The following is a 23,551-nucleotide window of genomic DNA, read 5'->3' as shown; positions in this document are numbered from 1 at the left end:
TAACAGTTGGAACTTAGCGGTTTTAAAACTAGTTTTGCAGTTTTGCAATTTCTGTGCGTGATGATAATGTGTAAACTTTGGATTTCCATAGGCTATGTTAAAATGTTATCATTGTCCTGGCCTGCAGGTAGTTCCTGGTGATGGCAGTGAGGGAGGTGAAATAACATGTATACACACTACCGTTCAAAAGTTTGGGGTCACCCAGACAATTTTGTGTTTTCCATGAAAAGTCACACTTTTATTTACCACCATAAGTTGTAAAATAATAGAAAATATAGTCAAGACATTTTTCTGGCCATTTTGAGCATTTAATCGACCCCACAAATGTGATGCTCCAGAAACTCAATCTGCTCAAAGGGAGGTCAGTTTTATAGCTTCTCTAAAGAGCTCAACTGTTTTCAGCTGTGCTAACATGATTGTACAAGGGTTTTCTAATCATCCATTAGCCTTCTGAGGCAATGAGCAAACACATTGTACCATTAGAACACTGGAGTGATAGTTGCTGGAAATGGGCCTCTATACACCTATGGAGATATTGCACCAAAAACCAGACATTTGCAGCTAGAATAGTCATTTACCACATTAGCAATGTATAGAGTGGATTTCTGATTAGTTTAAAGTGATCTTCATTGAAAAGAACAGCGCTTTTCTTTCAAAAATAAGGACATTTCAAAGTGACCCCAAACTTTTGAACGGTAGTACATATATATATATATATATATATATATATATATATATATACACACACACACAAAATGGAATCATTTGCTGACAGCTCAGTCCCCCCCAGTTCAAAAATCCTATCTGCGCCCCTGGGCTTCAGTATAATTAAATCCTCCAATGCATGATTAACTCAAAATAAGTGAAAATGTTCTTAGAATATCCAGAAAAACCAACAGAATGAACACTGGAACCAAAAGTTTCTAACAATATAACGTTCAGAAAATATTCTGCTGAGCAAATTATCGCTAGCTGTTGATGGTGTATAACTTTGCACAGTCCATATTATTTAAACCTGAGCACTGATTCCTGAAAAGAAACCATGAACCCTTGGACCTGATAGAATTTTTGTGGTTGAAACCAAACACACATGAGGTTTTCCACAGCAGAGTTCTGCTTCTATGCTGAAGGCCAAGACTGACGAATCCTGTTGAATGTGCCAATTCAGTGGAATATTCCAGATTCCTGCCTGTAAATCTCATTTGACCAATTTTGTCATCGCTTTCTACCTGCGTTTACCCACTAACCAGGTTAGAATAAAGTTCTCCTTCAATCCACTTTTTCATCCTGGCTCATGCATGTGACCTACTTAGACGCCTCAAGGAGACCCACTTCCCCCTTTGTCTCTCTACCTCCCCTCCCTTCTCTCTCTTTCTGTCTACAGTATTTGTCTTTCTTTCTCAGTCCATCCTTCTCTTTGAGGCGCTCTTGTACTTAACGTGATAAATCACCTGTAATTGTGAATTCGATTAGAGCGCATGGAGAAAGGCTCGAAATGGCAGCGAGATGGACGGCGAGGGATCGTGTTGCATTAAGTAGGTCTGGTCAGGAAAACGGGCCAAACTGCAACTGCTCCACCTTCTCTGCCTCAAACGAGCCAATTGTATCCCCACCCCTTTTACAAGCTCTGCTTCTCTCGGATAAGATCATAAACAGGAACATAAAGGTTTGAGACGTAAAAACACTGATGACTTTCCTTCTCAGACTGGCAGCACGGAGCTGCAGACGTTATCACTTTATACAGGTGCAGGATTTGGATTTGATTTGAGTTGATTTTTAAATACTACTCATTACTATTCTGGCCACTTTATTAGGAACACCCATACATCCATCTGCTGTTTTGTGCTGTTATCTAATCAGCCGATCCCTTGGATGCATCAACTCGTGCAGATACAAATCAAGAGCTTCAGTTAATGTTCACGATGTTCAAATATCAGAATGGGAAAAATTGTGATCTCAAAGTGTGACTTTCTTTCACTGTGGCGTGGGTGTTGGTTTGAGCCAGATGCGTAATTTTGGTTTGAGTATTCCTGATCTCCTTTCTGGGGTTTTCACACACAACAGTCTCTACACAGAATGGTGCAAAAACAACAACAACAACAACATGTGTTCTATTCCCTTCTAGCGGGTTTCATTCATTTGGTTTGATAGCATGCAATATTATTAGCATATCGCTTATCCTACATGTATTACATCACCTACCCAATGGAGAATGACCACTGAATATGATTTACGATATTGCATGGTTGTCAAGACAACATGATGTCATACATCAGAGAGGTAAAACTTCTGCTCTCGTAGGGTTGATTACTGCAATGGCCTTTTCACAGGCCTGCCAAAAAAGACCATCAAACGACTTCAGCTGGTTCAAAATGCAGCGGCTAGGGTTCTCACACGAACAAAAAGAACAGAGCACATTACTCCAATTCTAAGGTCCCTTCATTGGCTTCCAGTAAGCTACAGAATTGACTTTAAAGCATTGCTGCTTTTGTACAAACCTCTAAATGGTACAGGGCCCAATTACCTCTCTGATATGTTGCAGCAGCCTAACCCAATCAGATCTACCAGATCGCAGCAGAAAAATTTACTGGTAAAACCTGTTGTTAAAACAAAGTGTGGTGAAGCAGCTTTTAGCTACTATGCAGTACAGCTATGGAACCAACTCCCAGAGGACATTAAAAATGCTCCTGCTGTTGGCAGCTTCAAATCTAGATTAAAGACCAAGCTGTTCTCAGATGCTTTCTGCTAAATTATTAATATTGTCATCTCTACATGTTTTAAACTCTTAACTTTTACAGTCTCTGCATGTTTTAAATTTTACTTAACTTTTATTCTATTTTATTCTGCTGTTTTTTTTCTTTGACTGAACTTTTACTTCATTTTATTATTTTATTTCTACTATTGTTGAATTCTTATTATTTTTCTTCCCCATTTATTTTATGTAATTTTATTTTCTATTGTTTACTGTTTTGCTTTTAGTTCTGTAAAGCACATTGAACTGCCACTGTGTATGAAATGTGCTATATAAATAAACTTGCCTTGCCTTGCGCTACCGAGCGACTGTGACAATTTGTAAACAAACATGGCTGCCAGGTTTGCTTTGTTAAATATGGAAGATTTTGAGAGAATTTTGAAAGAGAAAGACGCGTTGAACACCCGAAAGCAATGTGTATATATACTACTACTACTAATAATAATAATAATGGGCGGCACGGTGGTGTAGTGGTTAGTGCTGTCGCGTCACAGCAAGAAGGTCCGGGTTCGAGCCCCGTGGCCGGCGAGGGCCTTTCTGTGTGGAGTTTGCATGTTCTCCCCGTGTCCGCGTGGGTTTCCTCCGGGTGCTCCGGTTTCCCCCACAGTCCAAAGACATGCAGGTTAGGTTAACTGGTGACTCTAAATTGACCGTAGGTGTGAATGTGAGTGTGAATGGTTGTCTGTGTCTATGTGTCAGCCCTGTGATGACCTGGCGACTTGTCCAGGGTGAACCCCGCCTTTCGCCCGTAGTCAGCTGGGATAGGCTCCAGCTTGCCTGCGACCCTGTAGAAGGATAAAGCGGCTAGAGATAATGAGATGAGATAATAATAATATTGGCTGGCTTTTTTTATGGTATACCAGATATATTCCATTCAGGTACTCGTCTTCAACTCATCCAGTATCATGCTAGGTGAATGGAATATATTTAATATACCACAAAAAAAGCCAGCCAATATTATTTAAAGCTAGATGGCCTTTCGATTTCATAAAATCGGTGAAATTTAGTTCCTTCTGAAATGTGGTCAGTGTGATATATGTGTATTTCTGTAATATCTCATAAAATATCAGGCCATTCTGTGGCTGGGAAGTTATTTAATTTGAGGTGATTCCCGAGCAAATAATGTGCATGAAATTGCTCGCTTCACACAGTCAAGCAGACAGAGGAAGTCCGTGTGTGTGTGTGTGTGTGTGTGTGCGCGCATTCGCAGGTTTACCTTTGAGCGTGCACTGACAGTTCCATCATTCTGTCACTAAACGAACAGCTGATCACACCGAGGTGCTCGCTGACCGCCGATATTTATCAGTTTGATATTTCCTGTGTTTCCTTTCCTTCGTATATAACAGGGGTGGGCAAACTTTTTGGCTCAGGGGCCACATTGACTTTTGAAATTTGCCAGGCGGGCCGGGCCAACATCAAATTCATACATATCGAACATAAACCGGAAAAGCTTTAGTGTTATTGTAAGGCCTTCACTGACAGAGACCCAAATGCAGATCAGATTGACATTTATTTTAGTTCTCAGTCAACAAAGTCAGAGCAGAAAATGCTTGCAGTTCAATAGATTGGCACATAAAAAAATATATACACATAAACACCAGCACTACAGCAGCCACCCACGACAACCTAAATTACTAAGAGTTATACTTTTTATATTATTATGTCTGTAAACATGTGACTACCATCTTATTACAGCTCCAACATAGTTTTAAAAAGAGAAAGTGTTAATACTCACATTCACTCAGCAACCGCTGAGCTGTATTCGTCCGTGCTTGCGCTGACTGGTTGTTAGCATAATTAGCATGCTTGGAGGAAAAGTGCCATTTGATGTTATATTCCTTTAAAACTGCAACGGTTTCTTTGCAAATAAGGCATACAGCCTTTGATCGGACTTCAGCAAAAAAATATTTAGTTGCCCATTCTTTATTGAACACCCTGCACTCACTGTCCACTTTCCTTTTTTTAGGACCACTCACTGTAAAGTTTTATCCTGTGTTCTCGAGATCATCAGTGGCACGGGCGCCAGAATGATTTCCATGGCACGCGCTGCACCACTCTGCAAATGTAATCTCGCATGAATACGACTGACTGGAAAGACGGATCTCTAGAACACCTGTCTACGTGATAACACTGATGCTTATAGTTTATAGATCTGCTCAATCGTGTTTATATGATTGTCTTCCGTGGGCCGGATTAAAAACGCCAACGGGCCGGATGTGGCCCGCGGGCCGTAGTTTGCCCACCTCTGGTATATAACATAACGTCTTTTATTCTCGCTTTCCGTTACTGTAGTCGGTCTTTCACATTTCATTCGCACACTCACATCCTCCATTTTTCTCTCCTGTTTCAAATTTGTATCCCACAATGCCTTGCGTGAACAGGGAAAGTCCACTACATCATGCATGACGTAGTATCTTGAATTGGGTCATGGTGAAGCAGGAAGAAATAGCGGATAATTTAGGGCTATGTGGCCCTAAATTTTTTTTTTTTTAAACCGAATAAAATTGGAAGTCTGTGATTCGAATTCAGTAGCTTTCGGTCCACTAAACAAAAATAATTAGGTGTCAGGAAAAATTATTTTTATGTCCTACACTTGACATGTTCATTAATAAATTGAAAATAAGCATTGTTGTTGGAAAGTTCGTTGTCGCATAAGAGGAATAAAACACTCCAGTATGTCCTGCTGTTGGAAAATTATCACATCAGGTCTCTCCTATTTATTGATTCGTTTCTGACAGCAGTATATCCTGTCATATTTTATTCCTTATTTATCCTCCTGACGACAGCAATTTCAAGTGAAGCTGCGTTAAGTAAAATTAGTGCATTATCAGTAATTTGCTTGCCTGTGTGTGTGTGTGTGTGTGTGTGTGTGTGTGTGTGTGTGTTAGAACAAAAGCCTGACAAGGTTAACACTTTTTAGACAGCAGTTAGAAAGTGAATGTGTTTATTCTGGCACTACATAAAACACAGACACACACATTTCTACGGTGCAGCATGAAGACAATCAGCTGTAGTTTTTTTGTTTGTTTGTTTGTTTGTTTCTGCAGGCATTACTTTTTCAACCCAATCATAATCCTAAGTAACATGAGCTCAGTGAGGGATATAGTCATGCTTGAAAGTTTGTGAACCCTTTAGAATGTTCTATATTTCTGCATAAATATGACCTAAAACATCAACAGATTTTCACACAAGTTCTAAAAGTAGATAAAGAGAACCCAGTTAAACAAATGAGACAAAAATATTATACTTGGTCATTTATTTATTGAGGAAAATGATCCAATATGACATATCTGTGAGTGGCAAAAGTATGTAAACCTTTGCTTTCAGTATCTGGTGTGACCCCCTTGTGCAGCAATAACTGCAACTAAATGTTTCCGGTAACTGTTGATCAGTCCTGCACACCGGCTTGGAGGAATTTTAGCCCATTCCTCCGTACAGAACAGCTTCAACTCTGGGATGTTGGTGGGTTTCCTCACATGAACTGCTCGCTTCAGGCCCTTCCACAACATTTCGATTGGATTAAGGTCAGGACTTTGACTTGGCCATTCCAAAACATTAACTTTATTCTTCTTTAACCATTCTTTGGTAGAATGACTTGTGTGCTTAGGGTCGTTGTCTTGCTGCATGACCCACCTTCTCTTGAGATTCAGTTCATGGACAGATGTCCTGACATTTTCCTTTAGAATTCGCTGGTATAATTCAGAATTCATTGTTCCATCAATGATGGCAAGCCGTCCTGGCACAGATGCAGCAAAACAGGCCCAAACCATGATACTACCACCACCATGTTTCACAGATGGGATAAGGTTCTTATGCTGGAATGCAGTGTTTTCCTTTCTCCAAACATAATGCTTCTCATTTAAACCAAAAAGTTCTATTTTGGTCTCATCCATCCACAAAACATTTTTCCAATAGCCTTCTGGCTTGTCCATGTGATCTTTAGCAAACTGCAGATGAGCAGCAATGTTCTTTTTGGAGAGCAGTGGCTTTCTCCTTGCAACCCTGCCACGCACACCATTGTTGTTCAGTGTTCTCCTGATGGTGGACTCATGAACATTAACATTAGCCAATGTGAGAGAGGCCTTCAGTTGCTTAGAAGTTACCCTGGGGTCCTTTATGGACTCGGCGACTATTAGATGCCTTGCTCTTGGAGTGATCTTTGTTGGTCGACCACTCCTGGGGAGGGTAACAATGGTCTTGAATTTCCTCCATTTGTACACAATCTGTCTGACTGTGGATTGGTGGAGTCCAAACTCTTTAGAGATGGTTTTGTAACCTTTTCCAGCCTCATGAGCATCAACACCGCTTTTTCTGAGGTCCTCAGAAATCTCCTTTGTTCGTGCCATGATACACTTCCACAAACATGTATTGTGAAGATCAGACTTTGATAGATCCCTGTTCTTTAAATAAAACAGGGTGCCCACTCACACCTGATTGTCATCCCATTGATTGAAAACACCTGACTCTAATTTCACCTTCAAATTAACTGCTAATCCTGGAGGTTCACATACTTTTGCCACTCACAGATATGTAATGTTGGATCATTTTCCTCAATAAATAAATGACCAAGTATAATATTTTTCTCTCATTTGTTTAACTGGGTTCTCTTTATCTACTTTTAGGACTTGTGTGAAAATCTGATGATGTTTTAGGTCATATTTATGCAGAAATATAGAACATTCTAAAGGGTTCACAAACTTTCAAGCACCACTGTATACACACACACACACACACACACACATAGTTGTAAAGATTAATAAAAAGGGTTAGGAAAAAAATCCACCTTTTGCTGAAGGCAGTGCCTCTCACACTGCTGAGATTCCGAGTGTAAACGAGCGATTGTATTTCCCGACTCCGCCATCTTGAAACCGCCATGTTTGATGTAGCCCGTATGGTAGTCACCAATCCTCCCTCCAAATTATTGAACACAGCACGTACCCTGACACAGTACACCGCTACAGCCAACTTCCAGGGTTGTTTTGTCTTTATTAAAGTGCTAAGCTTAAATTATATCACATTTATTATTTACAATTTACGAACTAGCCACAGCTTCGAGACTTGTCTTTTTTTTTTTTTTTTTTCGATTATTGTGACCATAATCCAGAGTTATGCTCAAGAACATTGAGTTGTGCTAAGACACTTCAGAACCTGTGCTAAAAGACTTTTGTGCTAAATAACCAGATACTGAGGGCCCGTTTACACGAGGACGCTGTCGGGTAAAAATGACTAAATATTTTATCGGAAGTGCCTTTCGTCTACACGGGGACGGCGTTTCCGAGGCTGAAAAACGGAAAAAATTGAAAACGCCTTCCAGAGTGGATAAGTTAAAAACAGCCCCCGTTGCATATCCGTCTAAACTACCCAATATGCGAAACTCTGCTCGGATCTGCTCACGTCGGGTACGCGTTTACGTCATACATATGTCATATACTGTACATGCCAGCCTGGGAAGTAAGAAAGTAAGTAAAAAAGTAAGAGCACGTCTGATTACATCGATCCAACGGACCTTCAAGCTGCTCTGGCAGCTTTAATAAACGTCCAGGAGTCCTTCGAACATCTATATCGAATCTGCACATATACCGTTAATGAACAGAGGCGGGTATAGTATGCTCTTACTTTTTTACTTACTTTCTTACTTACCATAGCCAGAGTAGTCAAAGTTTTCGCGGCGCAGATGTGCAGATCAGACAAGACAGAAGGCGTTGCGCATGCGTGCAGACATAGCGGAGATCTTTCACAGCACCACCTAGCCGCCTGGCATGCACATCCAATTGAATTCCACACATTTATGCGTCACCGTATAGACGCAGATTTCCTCCTTGAAAACGGTCGTGTAGACGCGGAAAAAAGTGAGAACGAAAACGGACTTTTGCGTTTTTGTTTCAGACCGTCCCCGTGTAAAGTGGGCCTGAGTGAATGAACAGCATTTATCCCTTCCTCTGTATCATGACTGAAGTGCCCTTGAGCAAGAACTAACCCCCAACTGCTCCCCGAGTCCTGTAGCATAGCTGCCCACTGCTCTGGGTATGTGTGTGTGCTCACTACTCACTCATGCGTGTTCACTGTTTCGGATGGGTTAAATGCAGAGGAGGAATTTCATTGCGTACACTTAATTCTGTGCTTGAGTGTACGTGTGATGAATAAATAAAGGCTTCTTGTCTTGTCTTGGCTCGGGTTAATATCTTGAAAATTACAGAGAAAACAAAGAGCTAAGTCAGGCCAGGATGGATTTAAGATGGCTTCCCGTAAAAAGAGTGTTGATCGTTTCAGAGAACGTAAGCGTTCCTTGGGAGGAATTCTGGCATGACGAGGCTTGCTAAATATCTCTCATTCTGGAAACAAATGATCTAATAATCCTGTAATGAGTCTCTCGATACAGTTGATGAAACAAACAGCATCAACCGAACGCTGACGAATCTGGGCTGAGTTTCCAAAAAGCGTCGCAAGGTTTAGATCATCTGAACCAGAAACAAGAGTGTTTTCAAAGTGACATTGCTCTGTCATTTAACGATGACGGCCCTGGTGTCAACTATAAGCCATACAGTGTATGCAGTATGAATACAACGACAAAGGCTTTTTTTCATTCTTCTCCTACGCCTCATCCTCCTCTTAATCCTCCTACTGGCTTGCCTCTTCACCTCGTTCCACGCTCCCACCCTCCCTCTATCAACACTCTCCTCGCATCAGCCGAATCCATTTTGCAAATGATTGTGCACAGCTAAGGGGACGGGAATGAACCAGTGGTGCTATTTTTAGCCCAAGCCAAAGGAGGGTGGAGGGGGAGAGAGAGAGAGAGAGAGAGAGAGATTGAGTGCAGGAGAGCACATACATAGGGAAGAAAGAGAAGGAGAGTGAGGTGGGGGAAGCATTGTTTTTCCTCGTGGAGCAGCAGTTGAGTGCTAGGCTGTGGCAGGGAGCAGTGTGAAGAACAAGGAGAGAAGAGGAGACCCTCAGAAACCCCCAGGTACCAGAGACGTAGTAGAGGTGGGAGCATCTCGATATTCCAGAATATTGATTTTCCTCAATCTTCACCTCAGCTTCTCCAGTTTGGTGAATATTCAGAGAATGGAAGCAGAATTGAAGGCTTTAAAGATTATAATATAATCATGAAAACGAACGACAGTAAATTAGATTCCATGCTCATGTGAGTTTAATAAATGCACAGGAGAAGACTGCAAGTTGAAGGGATTCTCTTCAATTCAGCCGCCGCTGCTCGGACACTGGGGCTCCCAGGTGTGCATTGTGCCGAGGCTTTGGGGAGCAAAAAGGGTGCTTTTTGTGCCTTGTTTTTTCGCCCTCTGGTTCTCAGGATCTGAGGAAGCGTTTGCCAGGATTAGGTAGTAAACATTAGGAGAGAAAGGGGTAGGGAGGGAGAGATGTACTGTATGGGGTGTCGGGTTATTTACTTTGTTCTTTCACCCAAGTGCTAGGATTGTGTTAATGTTGAAGAGGAGAGCTTGTAGCCTTTGAGTGTATACATCTCGATATAAATATTAGTATACGTGTCCGTGAGTGAGTGTTTATTTGTGTGTACGTGTTTTTCTGTATATGTGTGCTTTGTGCGTGTCTGCACTCTTCGGTCGAAATGAAATCTGAGATGTAACGGGAAGAGGAGTTACCATGGAGACTGGGCTTGCACATTTTCCCGTAACCAATGTCTCACGTTATGTGCATTGATTATTTGCAGTTACACTAGAGAGAGGGCAAGATGGAATGAATTAGATTACTACTTGCACCAAGAAGCTTTATGTGCATACATACTTTATGGAGAACGTATGTAAACAGGGTGACATCATTATATACAGTATATGAACACGTACTCAAGAGTATGAATGAATGAATGAATGAGCAGACAGTAACGAAGCCATGTTTGTCTGTGCAGTGATGCGGCCCAGGTCTAGACTGCTGGCTAAGCGAGGCCTCCCAACCATCCGCGAGGGTTCGGAGGAACTCGTGCATGACCTGAACCAGACCAACAGCCAGCACAGCAGTGCGCAGGACTACTTCCACTCCATCTGCCAGCTGGCCCGGCCTACTTTTCCCTTGCACGAGCCAGACCGTGACATCCTGTCCATTGGCAGGCTGGACTCTCCAAAGCCATGTTTGCGCCCGCACCGTTTACGCCAGCTTGCGCAGCTTCCCCTAACCTGCCCCGTTGACACTTCCACAACCCAGTCACCCAAGGTAGAGATGCCGGGGCCTTCTTCCTCAGAGCCAGAGCAAGCCCAAGGCTCAGAGCAGGACTGCCCAACCTCCACTGACCCTCTGGAGTACCTCTATGGTTACAGAGAAGCACAAGCTTCATCTTCCTCCACCAAAAGGGGCAACATTCCTCTTCGTAGGGCATGCAGCGTGCCCTGCCCTGGTCTTGATATCCAGAGCAAAAGCAGTTGCCCTGATCTGCGTCTACCAGAGTCCGTCCCTTCTCCTGTCGTGCCACAGCGTTCGCCGATCAGCAGAAAGAAGCTAGACGGCACCAAGGTCGATGGCACCCATTGTGGTTGGAGGGCAAAAAGCAGCCGCAGCATGGACAAACAAACAATTGTGTCGCACTGGATCTCTGAGTGCCGGAGCGCATGGAGGGAAGCCCGTATCCGTGCCTGCATGCTGCCCGCCATTGCCGAGAAGTAATCCTGCTCCATTTCTTGCAAGCTGCATCTCCACTCGCTGTCTACAAACATTTATCAATATCACAACTACATAGACGAATGATGTGACTTCACGGTTTCAGGTTTATTTAAATACCTAACCATTTTTAGGTGTAAACTAATCAAAAGTGACCCTATAGATGGTGACGTGTTAATGCCACACCACAGTGTAAAGTAACACTAAATAATTGTCAGTGATAAAACTGGTCAATGTCAGTCCAGTCATGTCCAGTTGTGATCAATATCTGTGTTGGTTGTTGGACGATTTTAACATTGTTTGGTGATTTGAAAAAAAAAAACATATTAAAACTGCAGTACTAAAATAGAATGGTCTGTATTTACATTTTAGATGGTAGAAAATGATCCAATGTCAGGACAATGCACAAACAGATATCACTGTGTGTTTATTATAAGATTTATTTGCATTTTTTTTTAGTACAGTCCTGTTTGTGCAAGTCATATATATGGCAGCTAAGGCAAAACAGATCATTAAAAGCAATTCTGACAAAGACATCCCATGATATTTCAGAGAAATTCAAGACAACAAATTTATTCCGACCCATGGCTACAGGAAACTAATATAATATAAAATGCTGTTTTTATACCCGCCTGGAAGAACCATACATATCAGAAAGACAATCTCTGGGTGTATATATTTATGAATGATGGTATTCCCAAAGAGATCCGGTTTTGCCGAGTTTGCTTGGCAAAAAAAAAAAAAAATCCAACTGCTGAATGAATAAAAACAACCAAATGAAAGGGGTTATAATTTAATTTAACACTAACCCAAAGCTTGTGGTATCACACAAGCAATAACTCGCTGCCATCTGCTGCCTCCACAGATGTTTGTGAACATCTGTAATTGGCCCATGTTGAAATTTGTCAATTTTAAGTCAGTCAGTCCCTATTCATTCTGACGTCATGATCACAACAGATATCGTTTCTATGCCCTTAAAGGATATAACATCATTTATTTCTGCCCAAAATCTATCTATGTCCCATAAACATTAGGCAAAGATGGCTTTTTCATATCATTTCAATGTCTTTGCACTCACTGAGATGGATGTACTGGAGACCGATATGTTAAACCAAAATTAAAGGTAGACTGCCTTTCAGATTTTTCAAGTGTAAAAAATTTTCAAAAGAATTTTCCTTGACACTCAGTCATTTTTGTTTAGTGGACCAAAAACTACTGAATATGAATCAGATTTCAAATTTTATTCTTTTTTTTTTAAAGAGAACAATTAATGAATTTAGGGCCATGTGACCCTAAATTCTCTGCTATTTTTTCCTGCTTCACCATGACCCAATTCAAGATACTACATCACGCATCATGTGGTGGGCTTTCCCCGTTCACACAAGGCATTGTGGGATACACATTTGCAACAGGAGAGAAAAATGGAGGACGTGAGTGTGCGAATGAAACATGAAAGACCGACTACAGTAACGGAAAGAAAGCGAGAAGAAAAGACGTTATGTTATATACGAAGGAAAGGAAACGCAGGAAATATCAAACTAATAAATATCGGCGGTCAGCGAGCACCTCGGTGTGATCAGCTGTTCGTTTAGCGACAGAATGATGGAACTGTCAGTGCACGTTCAAAGGGAAACCTGTAGATGGCAGTAATGCAACACTGTGGATGCCAGCTGCCGTAAAACGCAAAAGAAGAAGAAGAAGAAGGTAAACCTGCGCATGCGCACACGGACTTCCTCTGTCTGCTTGACTGCACGAAGCGAGCGATTTCATGCACATTATTTGCTTTAATCCCCTCAAATTAAATAACTTCCCAGCCACAGAATGGCCTGTTATTTTATGAGATATTACAGAAATAAACAATCACAGTGACCACATTTCAGAGGGAAGTAAATTTCACCGATTTTATGAAATCGAAAGGCCATCTAGCTTTACTTAGAAAGTATACCATACTTTTATAAATTGTACCCTTGCACTTCAAAGCCCATTTCAAATCAGAAGCATTTATGTCAAGAAAAGCCAATGAAGCGCTGTACTGTTATCCTTATATGACTGTTCTTACTCACAGACCCTTGGAAAAAAAAAAAAAAGATTCCAGCACTGATTTGGCATTTCCAGTGTTTGCAGGTAATTTAACTGTTAAATGATGAACCATAGAAGAAATTGCTGCATGGATTTTGTAAATGATTTTCTATTTATGCTTTGTTGAAATGTTGTAAATTATTATTATGGATGCCGCGCCTTTGAATAAAAATAACAAATGGGAAAGTAGAATATGTTATTTGTACGTCTTTAAAATTGTGTTCATTTTTTTTCACTTTTTAAATAAAAAGTTTTTGTGTTTTATGTCTTTGGTTTTGATCTGTTGGTGGGGGTTTTTCTCGATAATATTTATTTGTAGATTGATAAAGAAAGATTGCTGAGAATCATGAGTGAAAATCAAAGCTAGTGTTTGTTCTGGTATTCAGACTAAATCAGAAATCATACATTAATGAAAGACCAGAGCAGGTCGATCCTGAGTTCAGGTTACTGTCTGTGCTGTGAATTTTGCATGTCTGTCCGGGTTTCCTCTGGGTTCTCCGGTTTCCTCCCACGTCTAAAAAACATGCTGGTAGGTGAACCATCCATCCATTATCTGTAACCGCTTATCCTGTACAGGGTTGCAGGCAAGCTGGAGCCTATCCAGCTGACTATGGGCGAGAGGCGGGGTACACCCTGGACAAGTTGCCAGATCATCACAGGGCTGACACAGAGACAAACAACCATTCACATTCACACCTACGGTCAGTTTAGAGCCACCAATTAGCCTAATCTGCATGTCTTTGGACTATGGGAGGAAACCCACACAGACACGGGAAGAACATGCAACTCCTCACAGAAAGGCCCCCGTCGGCTGCTGGGCTCGAACCCAGGACCTTCCTGCGCTGAGGCGATAATACTAACCACTACACCACCATGCCGCCCAGTAGGTGAACCGGTGACATTAAATTTCTCCTATGTGTAACTGAGTGTGTGAATGTGTGTGTGCATGGTGCCCCCCAGTGGACACACATCTCATCACGGTGTACGCCTGTCTCCAGATCCACCACAACACTGACCAGGACTGAGTGATTCCTGGAGATGAATGAATGATTACAGACATTGGGTCAACCAAAGAAATATTTTCAGTGATGGCTATTAGGATGTTATGGCAGTTTAACTCGGTGGAAATACCCAGTTTGGCGTGACGAGTTACCAGCTGTATGCCAAAACATGCTGCATGATGAACTGGCAAATCTGGTACACAATTCTGGTTAACTATCTCTGCCAGTGTTTTCCAGCCTCTCATTACTTGACTGGGCAGTTTCTAATTGCCTTACTGTTGTGTTATCTTCTTAAAAATAACTTGTCTATGATGAAGCATAGGCTCCAGCTTGCCTGCGACCCTGTAGAACAGGATAAAGCGGCTAGAGATAATGAGATGAGATGATGAAGCATGATTCAGTTTTATTCAGAGATTGTTTCCATTAGAGGTCTGCGCGGGTCGGATTTTTCAGTCCCGCTCCCGCCTGCGCCCGCATTGTGCAGTCCCACTCCCGCCCGCGCCCGCAAAGAATTATGATTTTCAGTCCCGCTCCCGCCCGCGCCCACAAAAAAATTATGATTTTCAGTCCCGCTCCCGCCCGTGCCTGCCATATTTTGTCCCGCTCCCGCCTACGCCCACAAAAAAATTATGATTTTCAGTCCCGCTCCCGCCCGCAAATCCCGCATGATGCAGACGTTCGCGTTATTTCTCAGGAAAGTTCTTGTCTTGACACAGCGTGATGGTGCCCCTCCCCCTACTTTGAGTGGATTTGAACACAGCTCACATTTGTTATTGTTTGTCTTGTTTCTGAATTCAGCATGTAGTATCTCTAATAATAATAATTAGTGCTGTCAAACAATTAAAATATTTAATCACAAATTTTCATCACATGAGAAACCATTGTAATTCTCTGATCAGCATAAAAAAGTGAATGGGCTTGCTTTGTACTAATGGTTTTTTTTTTTATTGCAAAACAGAGCTAATAGAAGAAGTGAATTGATTTACTGCTTGCGTTAGTCTACAACTTTAATCAGAGAGACATGTTACACAGTGCCGGTAGGCTTGACTCAATGCTATCCCAGAAATCCTTCCTGTAATATGCAAATTTGGCCGCCTCTGATTGGACAGCCAAATTTGTATATTACAGGAAGGATTTCTGGGATAGCATTGAGTCAAGCCTACCATCACTGTGTAACCTGTCTCTCTGATTAAAGTTGTAGACTAATGCAATAAGTAAATCAATTTACTCATGGTTCTCTTGCTAGTTCGGTGTGAACTGCGAGTCATTAGAGTGTTCAATGGCAAGTTTAAGATGCCATTTTTCACTAAATCTGACTTTCTCTGTAAATTTAGGCATCTTAAAATGTTTTTATTAATGCTAAATAAAATATCAGCACAAATTATACATGATAGACATAAATTAATAATTTATAAATTTTATTTCAAGCATGTTTTTAGTTAGCGGGACTGCAGTTTATCACCGCATATGTCCGCGCCCGCAATGAGCTTTCAAAATCTGCAACTATCCTGCACTTGTTACGGCTCTCCAACTCCCATCACAGCTGCTGATGATATGAGTCAAAAGAGCAGGTTTGGTAGACTCATCACTAAAAAGCCTTCTGCACTTCTGCAAGCCAATGGTACCAACAACCAATCATTGAAAACCCTTGTTCTGTATGACCAAAAATCACCACTGTTCTCAATGACCAGTCACTGATCAGCATTGTTCCCAACGACCAATCACTGATCACCAATGTTCCCAATGACCAATCACTGATCAGCATTGGTCCCAATGACCGATCACTGATCACCATTGGTCCCGACAACCGGTTACTGATCATCATTGCTCTCAATGACCAATCACTGGTCACCATTGTACCCAATGACCAGTCACTGATCACGATTGGTCCCAACCACCAATAACTGATCGCCAGTGTTCCCACTGACCAATTACTGATAACCAATGCTCCCAATGACCAATGATAAAATCACTGATTGCCCTTGGTCCAAATTACCAATCAATAATTTTCATTGTTTCCAATGAAATGAGCTCGTTCATACCACCTCACACTGAGAGAAATGATAGCATTGGTTAAAATGGCTATTTTGCATCTGTTGTCCATGGACTGATGTTAAAAGGTCAGATGTGCCTAAAAAATACACATCATTGTAAAAGCAAAAGTTAAAAGGACACATAACACATAAAACATGCAAGAAGAATATGATCAGTATAAATTGAGGGGAAAAAAGAGAAAGCATGGCAGGAGTGGCATAAGTAGGACAGACAGCAGAATTCATTTAAATCACAGAAACCCAAACGAGTAAAAGGAAAGTTTTGTTTTGCAAATAATTATGATGATTCTAAGAATATGCAAATTCATTGATGACATCATCATCAAAAAAGTAAATAAGCTAAAAATTCAATTGTCCGCAGATTGCGGTGGTATAAGGAAAATAAAACACTGTGTGGTGCAGTGTTACTGGAAAAAAAAATGATAATGATTCTAAGAATATGCAAATTAGTTGTTGACATCATCTGATGATATTTATCCACTTTTCCCCCTAAAAGTGTTGCACTTACCAGCTGATAAAGATAGTCTAAGGACTATATACGGTATTAACCATGTCACATGTGATCGTATCAGTGCACAGCACTTTGGTCGACAGTTGTAGTTTTAAATGTGCTTTATAAATAAAATTGACTCACCAACTTACTGACTTGCAAGCTTGAACAGCTCGGCCCGTGTTTTGGAAGCTGGTAACAGACCATGCAGGATTTTTCAGCAGGGAAGAATCTCTTACAGTAGCTTAAATGTAGAAAATGTACATTTTTCATAATTGGGATAAGAAATGTACGTGTTCTCTGCATGGACCGCCTTCAGTGAGATTCAGTGAAGATGTAAAATAGACCACGGAGAATAAAAGCAATGAGTGAAAATATGATGTGGATTTGGGATCAACAACCGCATACCAGTCCGTAACAGGATAGATAGATAGATAGATAGATAGATAGATAGATAGATAGATAGATAGATAGATAGATAGATAGATAGACAGGTGGAGAGACAGACAGATGGATAGACAGACAGATGACAGACAGACAGACAGACAGACAGACACATAGACAGATAGATAGATAGATAGATAGATAGATAGATAGATAGATAGATAGATAGATAGATAGATAGATAGAACCCCAATTCCAAAAAAGTTGGGACACTGTGTAAAACAAATAAAAACAGAATGTGAAGATTTGCAAATCATGGAAACCCTGTATTTCATTGAAAATAGTACAAAGACAACATATCAAATGTTGAAACTGAGAAATTTTATTGTTTTTTGAAAAATATATCCTCATTTTAAATTTGATGTCAACAACACGTTTCAGAAAAGTTGGGACAGGGGCAACAAAAGGCTGAAAAAGTTGTGTAATGCTTAATAAAATTAATTTGGTTAATTGGCAACAGGTCAGTAACATGACTGGGTATAAAAAGAGCATCCCAGAGAGGCGGAGTCTCTCAGAAGTAAAGATGGGGAGGGGTTCACCACTCTGTGAAAGACTGCGTGGACAAATAGTGCAATAATTTAAGAATAACGTTCCTCAGTGTAAAACTGCAAAGAATTTGGGGATTACATCATCTATGGTACATAATATCATTAAAAGATTCAGAGAATCTGGAGAAATCTCTGTATGCAAGAGACAAGGCTGAAAACTGACATTGGATGCCTGTGATCTTCAGGTCCTCAGGCGACACTGCATTAAAAGCAGACACACGTCTGTAGTGGAAATCACTGTATGGGCTCAGGAACACTTCAGAAAACCATCATCTGTGAAAACAGTTCATTACTGCATCCACAAATGCAAGTTAAAACCCGATATAAGCAATATCCAGAAACACCGCCACCTTCTCTGGGCCTGAGCTCTTTTACGATGGACTGAGGCGAAGTAGAAAATTCTCTCAAGGTCTGATGAATCAAAAGTAGAAATTCTTTTTAGAAATCAAGGACACCACGTCCTCCAGGCTAAAGAGGAGAGGGACCATCCGACATGTTATCAGTGCACAGTTCAAAAGCCAGCATCTGTGATGGCATGAGGGTGCATTAGTACACATGACATGGGTAGCTTGTACAACCCCGATTCCAAAAAAGTTGGGACAAAGTACAAATTGTAAATAAAAACGGAATGCAATAATTTACAAATCTCAAAAACTGATATTGTGTTCACAATAGAACATAGACAACATATCAAATGTCGAAAGTGAGACATTTGAAATTTCATGCCAAATATTGGCTCATTTGAAATTTCATGACAGCAACACATCTCAAAAAAGTTGGGACAGGGGCAATAAGAGGCTGGAAAAGTTAAAGGTACAAAAAAGGAACAGCTGGAGGACCAAATTGCAACTCATTAGGTCAACTGGCAATAGGTCATTAACATGACTGGGTATAAAAAGAGCATCTTGGAGTGGCAGCGGCTCTCAGAAGTAAAGATGGGAAGAGGATCACCAATCCCCCTAATTCTGCGCCGACAAATAGTGGAGCAATATCAGAGAGGAGTTCGACAGTGTAAAATTGCAGAGTTTGAACATATCATCATCTACAGTGCATAATATCATCAAAAGATTCAGAGAATCTGGAAGAATCTCTGTGCGTAAGGGTCAAGGCCGGAAAACCATACTGGGTGCCCGTGATCTTCGGGCCCTTAGACGGCACTGCATCACATACAGGCATGCTTCTGTATTGGAAATCACAAAATGGGCTCAGGAATATTTCCAGAGAACATTATCTGTGAACACAATTCACCGTGCCATCCGCCGTTGCCAGCTAAAACCCTATAGTTCAAAGAAGAAGCCGTATCTAAACATGATCCAGAAGCGCAGAGGTCTTCTCTGGGCCAAGGCTCATTTAAAATGGACTGTGGCAAAGTGGAAAACTGTTCTGTGGTCAGATGGAACAAAATTTGAAGTTCTTTATGGAAATCAGGGACGCCGTGTCATTCGGACTAAAGAGGAGAAGGACGACCCAAGTTGTTATCAGCGCTCAGTTCAGAAGCCTGCATCTCTGATGGTATGGGGTTGCATTAGTGCGTGTGGCATGGGCAGCTTACACATCTGGAAAGACACCATCAATGCTGAAAGGTATATCCAGGTTCTAGAGCAACATATGCTCCCATCCAGACGACGTCTCTTTCAGGGAAGACCTTGCATTTCCCAACATGACAATGCCAAACCACATACTGCATCAATTACAGCATCATGGCTGCGTAGAAGAAGGGTCCGGGTACTGAACTGGCCAGCCTGCAGTCCAGATCTTTCGCCTAGAGAAAACATTTGGCGCATCATAAAACAGAAGATACGACAAAAAAGACCTAAGACAGTTGAGCAACTAGAATCCTACATTAGACAAGAATGGGTTAACATTCCTATCCCTAAACTTGAGCAACTTGTCTCCTCAGTCCCCAGACGTTTACAGACTGTTGAAAAGAGAAAAGGGGATGTCTCACAGTGGTAAACATGGCCTTGTCCCAACTTTTTTGAGATGTGTTGTTGTCATGAAATTTAAAATCACCTAATTTTTCTCTTTAAATGATACATTTTCTCAGTTTAAACATTTGATATGTCATCTATGTTCTATTCTGAATAAAATATGGAATTTTGAAACGTCCACATCATTGCATTCCATTTTTATTTACAATTTGTACTTTGTCCCAACTTTTTTGGAATCGGGGTTGTAAATCTGGGAAGGCATCATTAATGCTGAATGATATATACATGTTTCAGAGCAATATGCTGCCATCCAGACAAAATATTTTTCAGAGAAGGCCTTCCTTCTTTCAGCAAGACAATGCCAGACCACTTTCTGCACATATTAAAACTGCATGGTTCTGTAAGGCAAGGCAAGGCAAGTTTATTTATATAGCACATTTCATACACAGTGGCAGTTCAATGTGCTTTACAGAAGTAAAAGCAAAACAGTAAACAATAGAAAATAAAATTACATAAAATAAATGGGGAAGAAAATTAATAAGAATTAAACAATAGTAGAAATAAAATAATAAAATGAGATAAAAGTTAAATTAAAAAAACAGCAGAATAAAATAGAATAAAAGTTAAGTAAAATTTAAAACATGGAGAGACTGTAAAAGTAAAGAGTTTAAAACATGTAGAAATGGCAATATTAATAATTTAGCAGAAAGCATCTGAAAACAGCTTGGTCTTTAGTCTAGATTTGAAGCTGCCAACAGCAGGAGCATTTTTGATGTCCTCTGGCAGTTGGTTCCATAGCTGTACTGCATAGTAGCTAAAAGCTGGTTCACCACACTTTGTTTTAACAACAGGTTTTACCAGTAAATTTTGCTGCTGCGATCTGGTAGATCTGATTGGGTTAGGCTGCCGCAACATATCAGAGAGGTAACTGGGCCCTGTACCATTTAGAGATTTGTACACCAGCAGCAATGCTTTAAAGTCAATTCTGTAGCTTACTGGAAGCCAGTGAAGGGACCTTAGAATTGGAGTAATGTGCTCTGTTCTTTTTGTTCGTGTGAGAACCCTAGCCGCTGCATTTTGAACCAGCTGAAGTCGTTTGATGGTCTTTTTTGGCAGGCCTGTGAAAAGGCCATTGCAGTAATCAACCCTACTAGAGATGAAGGCATGTATAAGTTTTTCCAGATCATTTTTTGACATAAGTCCTCTTAGTTTGGAAATGTTTTTTAGGTGATAAAATGCCGTTTTAATGATTGCTTTCATATGCCTCTCAAAGTTTAGCTCGCTGTCAATGAAAACACCAAGATTTTTAACCATTTCTTTTGTTTTAATCCCCTTTGTGCCAAGAATAGTGGTAATCCTGATTCTTTCATCTTTTTTTTCCAAATAGAATTACTTCTGTTTTATCTGTGTTCAGCTGAAGAAAATTTTGTGACATCCAGTTGTTGATTTGATCGATACACTGGTAGAGACATTCAAGGAGGGCATAATCATTAGGTGATAGAGCAAGATAAATTTGGGTATCATCTGCATAGCAGTGATATAAAATTGAATTGTTCTTGATAATTTGCCCAAGTGGGAGCATATAAAGGTTGAATAGTAATGGTCCAAGAATCGACCCCTGGGGGACACCACAGGTCAAGGACATTGACGCTGAGGTACAATTTCCCATGGTAACAAAGAAGCTTCTATCTTTTAAGTATGATTTTAACCAATTGATAACTTCACCAGTCAACCCAACCCAATGTTCAAGTCGATATAGCAGTATGTTGTGATCAACAGTATCAAAAGCTGCACTGAGGTCCAGTAATACCAGGACCGATGTTTTGCCTGCATCAGTATTAAGGCGTATGTCATTTATAACTTTAATCAGCGCTGTTTCAGTGCTATGATTGGCACGAAATCCTGATTGAAAGTTATCAAAAAAGCTGTTTGATATCAAGAAGGCAGTTAATTGATTGAAGACAATTTTTTCAAGGATTTTCCCGATGAATGGTAGATTTGATATTGGCCTGTAGTTATTTAATACTGAAGCATCCAGATTATTCTTTTTAAGTAGGGGCTTTACAGTGGCTTTTTTCAAGGACACAGGAACAATGCCAGTCTCTAGGGATGTATTTATGATTTGAAGCACATCTGTAATTATAAGATGTAGAACAGACTTAAAAAAGTTGGTGGGCAGAATGTCCAATTCAGATGTTGAGGAACTGAGATTTTGTACAGTTTTTTCAAGAGTCTCATAATCCAGGGCTTTTCAAAGTGTGGGGCGCGCCCCCCCCCCCCCCGGGGGGCGCCAGAGTTCTTCAGGGGGGGCGCAACGTGAGGAGCCTTTACCAGAAACAAAATGGATCGATTTTTAGTACCTAAAGCTACAGTGAGTGAGGAGACAGAGTCTGGGCCAAGCAAAAAAACCCAGAGCCTCCAGGATGTTGCGATTTGCAACTTCAGCACAAATTCAACCAATCCCCGCGAATTCAGGGCGGTGTTGCAATTATATCCAATCACCGCAACTTTCCCGCAAATTTGATCAATCGTTGGCGTCGTCTTGAGGTGACGTCGACAAACTACCTTCCGCCTTACTTCCGTGTTTACGTTCAAGAGAAGCGGTGTTGCCAGATTGGTTTTAAGTGCATTTTGAACATATTTTGGACTGGAAAACGTCTGCATTATCTGGCAACATTGCATGATGTGCGAGTCAGTGTTTATGTAGGCTTAAATTCTGTTACTGAAAGTGTATGTTTACAGTGAAGGACTGTGTGCACTTTATTTTTTTTTACTTAATACAAGAAATTAATGGATGCCAACATTTTTGCCAAAATGGTATTTTATTTTCCATTGTTTAGGCAGCTTCAGCATCATACTGTGAGATTCTGTTCAAATTGGGGTTTTTTTCTTCTATGAAGCCTGAGCCATTTATTTTATTAGTTTATAATTATTGTTTAATTTAGTCTTCAGGAGAGACTGACTGCACACAGTACTAGTATTAAAAGTTTTTTTCTTACATGAAAGCTGAGGTGGTGTAGTGGTTAGCGCTGTCGCCTCACAGCAAGAAGGTCCGGGTTCGAGCCCCGTGGCCGGTGAGGGCCTTTCTGTGCGGAGTTTGCATGTTCTCCCTGTGGGTTTCCTCCGGGTGCTCTGGTTTCCCCCACAGTCCAAAGACATGCAGGTTAGGTTAACTGGTGACTCTAAATTGACCGTAGGTGTGAATGTGAGTGTGAATGGTTGTCTGTGTCTATGTGTCAGCCCTGTGATGACCTGGCGACTTGTCCAGGGTGTACCCCGCCTTTCGCCCGTAGTCAGCTGGGATAGGCTCCAGCTTGCTTGCGACCCTGTAGAACAGGATAAAGCGGCTAGAGATGAGATGAAAGCTGAGGCATTTATATTATATTTTAAGGTAACTTCATGTTGTACTGTGAGGTTCTATGCACTTTAACTTTTGAACCAACAGGTGCATTTGGATAAGTAAAGCCTATTTTTCTGCATTTTTGTAGTCCTGCTAATCTTTTATATTTGTAAAGTTGTTTATTGGACCATTTCTCAGTGTCTTTGTTTTTTAATCAATAGTTTTTCAGTAATAACTTAATATTTAACATATCACTCAATTTTAATCACAAAAAGAGAAAATCGCAA

The 23,551-nt window shown here is 40.8% G+C and overlaps 1 protein-coding gene across 2 annotated transcripts; it reads left to right on the top strand.

The window, feature by feature from the left end:
- The first annotated feature begins 9,582 nt into the window (after positions 1-9,582).
- si:dkeyp-72g9.4 (uncharacterized) lies at positions 9,583-13,604 on the top strand. 2 transcript variants are annotated; one of them, XM_060935217.1, is made up of 2 exons: positions 9,583-9,716; positions 10,635-13,604. In XM_060935217.1, the coding sequence occupies exon 2, from the start codon at positions 10,637-10,639 to the stop codon at positions 11,381-11,383; it is 747 nt and encodes a 248-aa protein (XP_060791200.1). In that variant the 5' UTR covers positions 9,583-9,716; positions 10,635-10,636; the 3' UTR covers positions 11,384-13,604. The 2 variants fall into 2 exon arrangements, with proteins under 2 accessions (XP_060791200.1, XP_060791199.1); XM_060935216.1 differs by having other exon boundaries at positions 9,583-9,736.
- The last annotated feature ends 9,947 nt before the right edge of the window (positions 13,605-23,551 follow it).

Source organism: Neoarius graeffei, chromosome 12, assembly GCF_027579695.1.
Source record: "Neoarius graeffei isolate fNeoGra1 chromosome 12, fNeoGra1.pri, whole genome shotgun sequence".
Classification (NCBI taxonomy): domain Eukaryota; kingdom Metazoa; phylum Chordata; class Actinopteri; order Siluriformes; family Ariidae; genus Neoarius; species Neoarius graeffei.
Note: the sequence above shows the minus strand (reverse complement) of the source record. Positions and strands in the feature narration are given on the sequence as shown.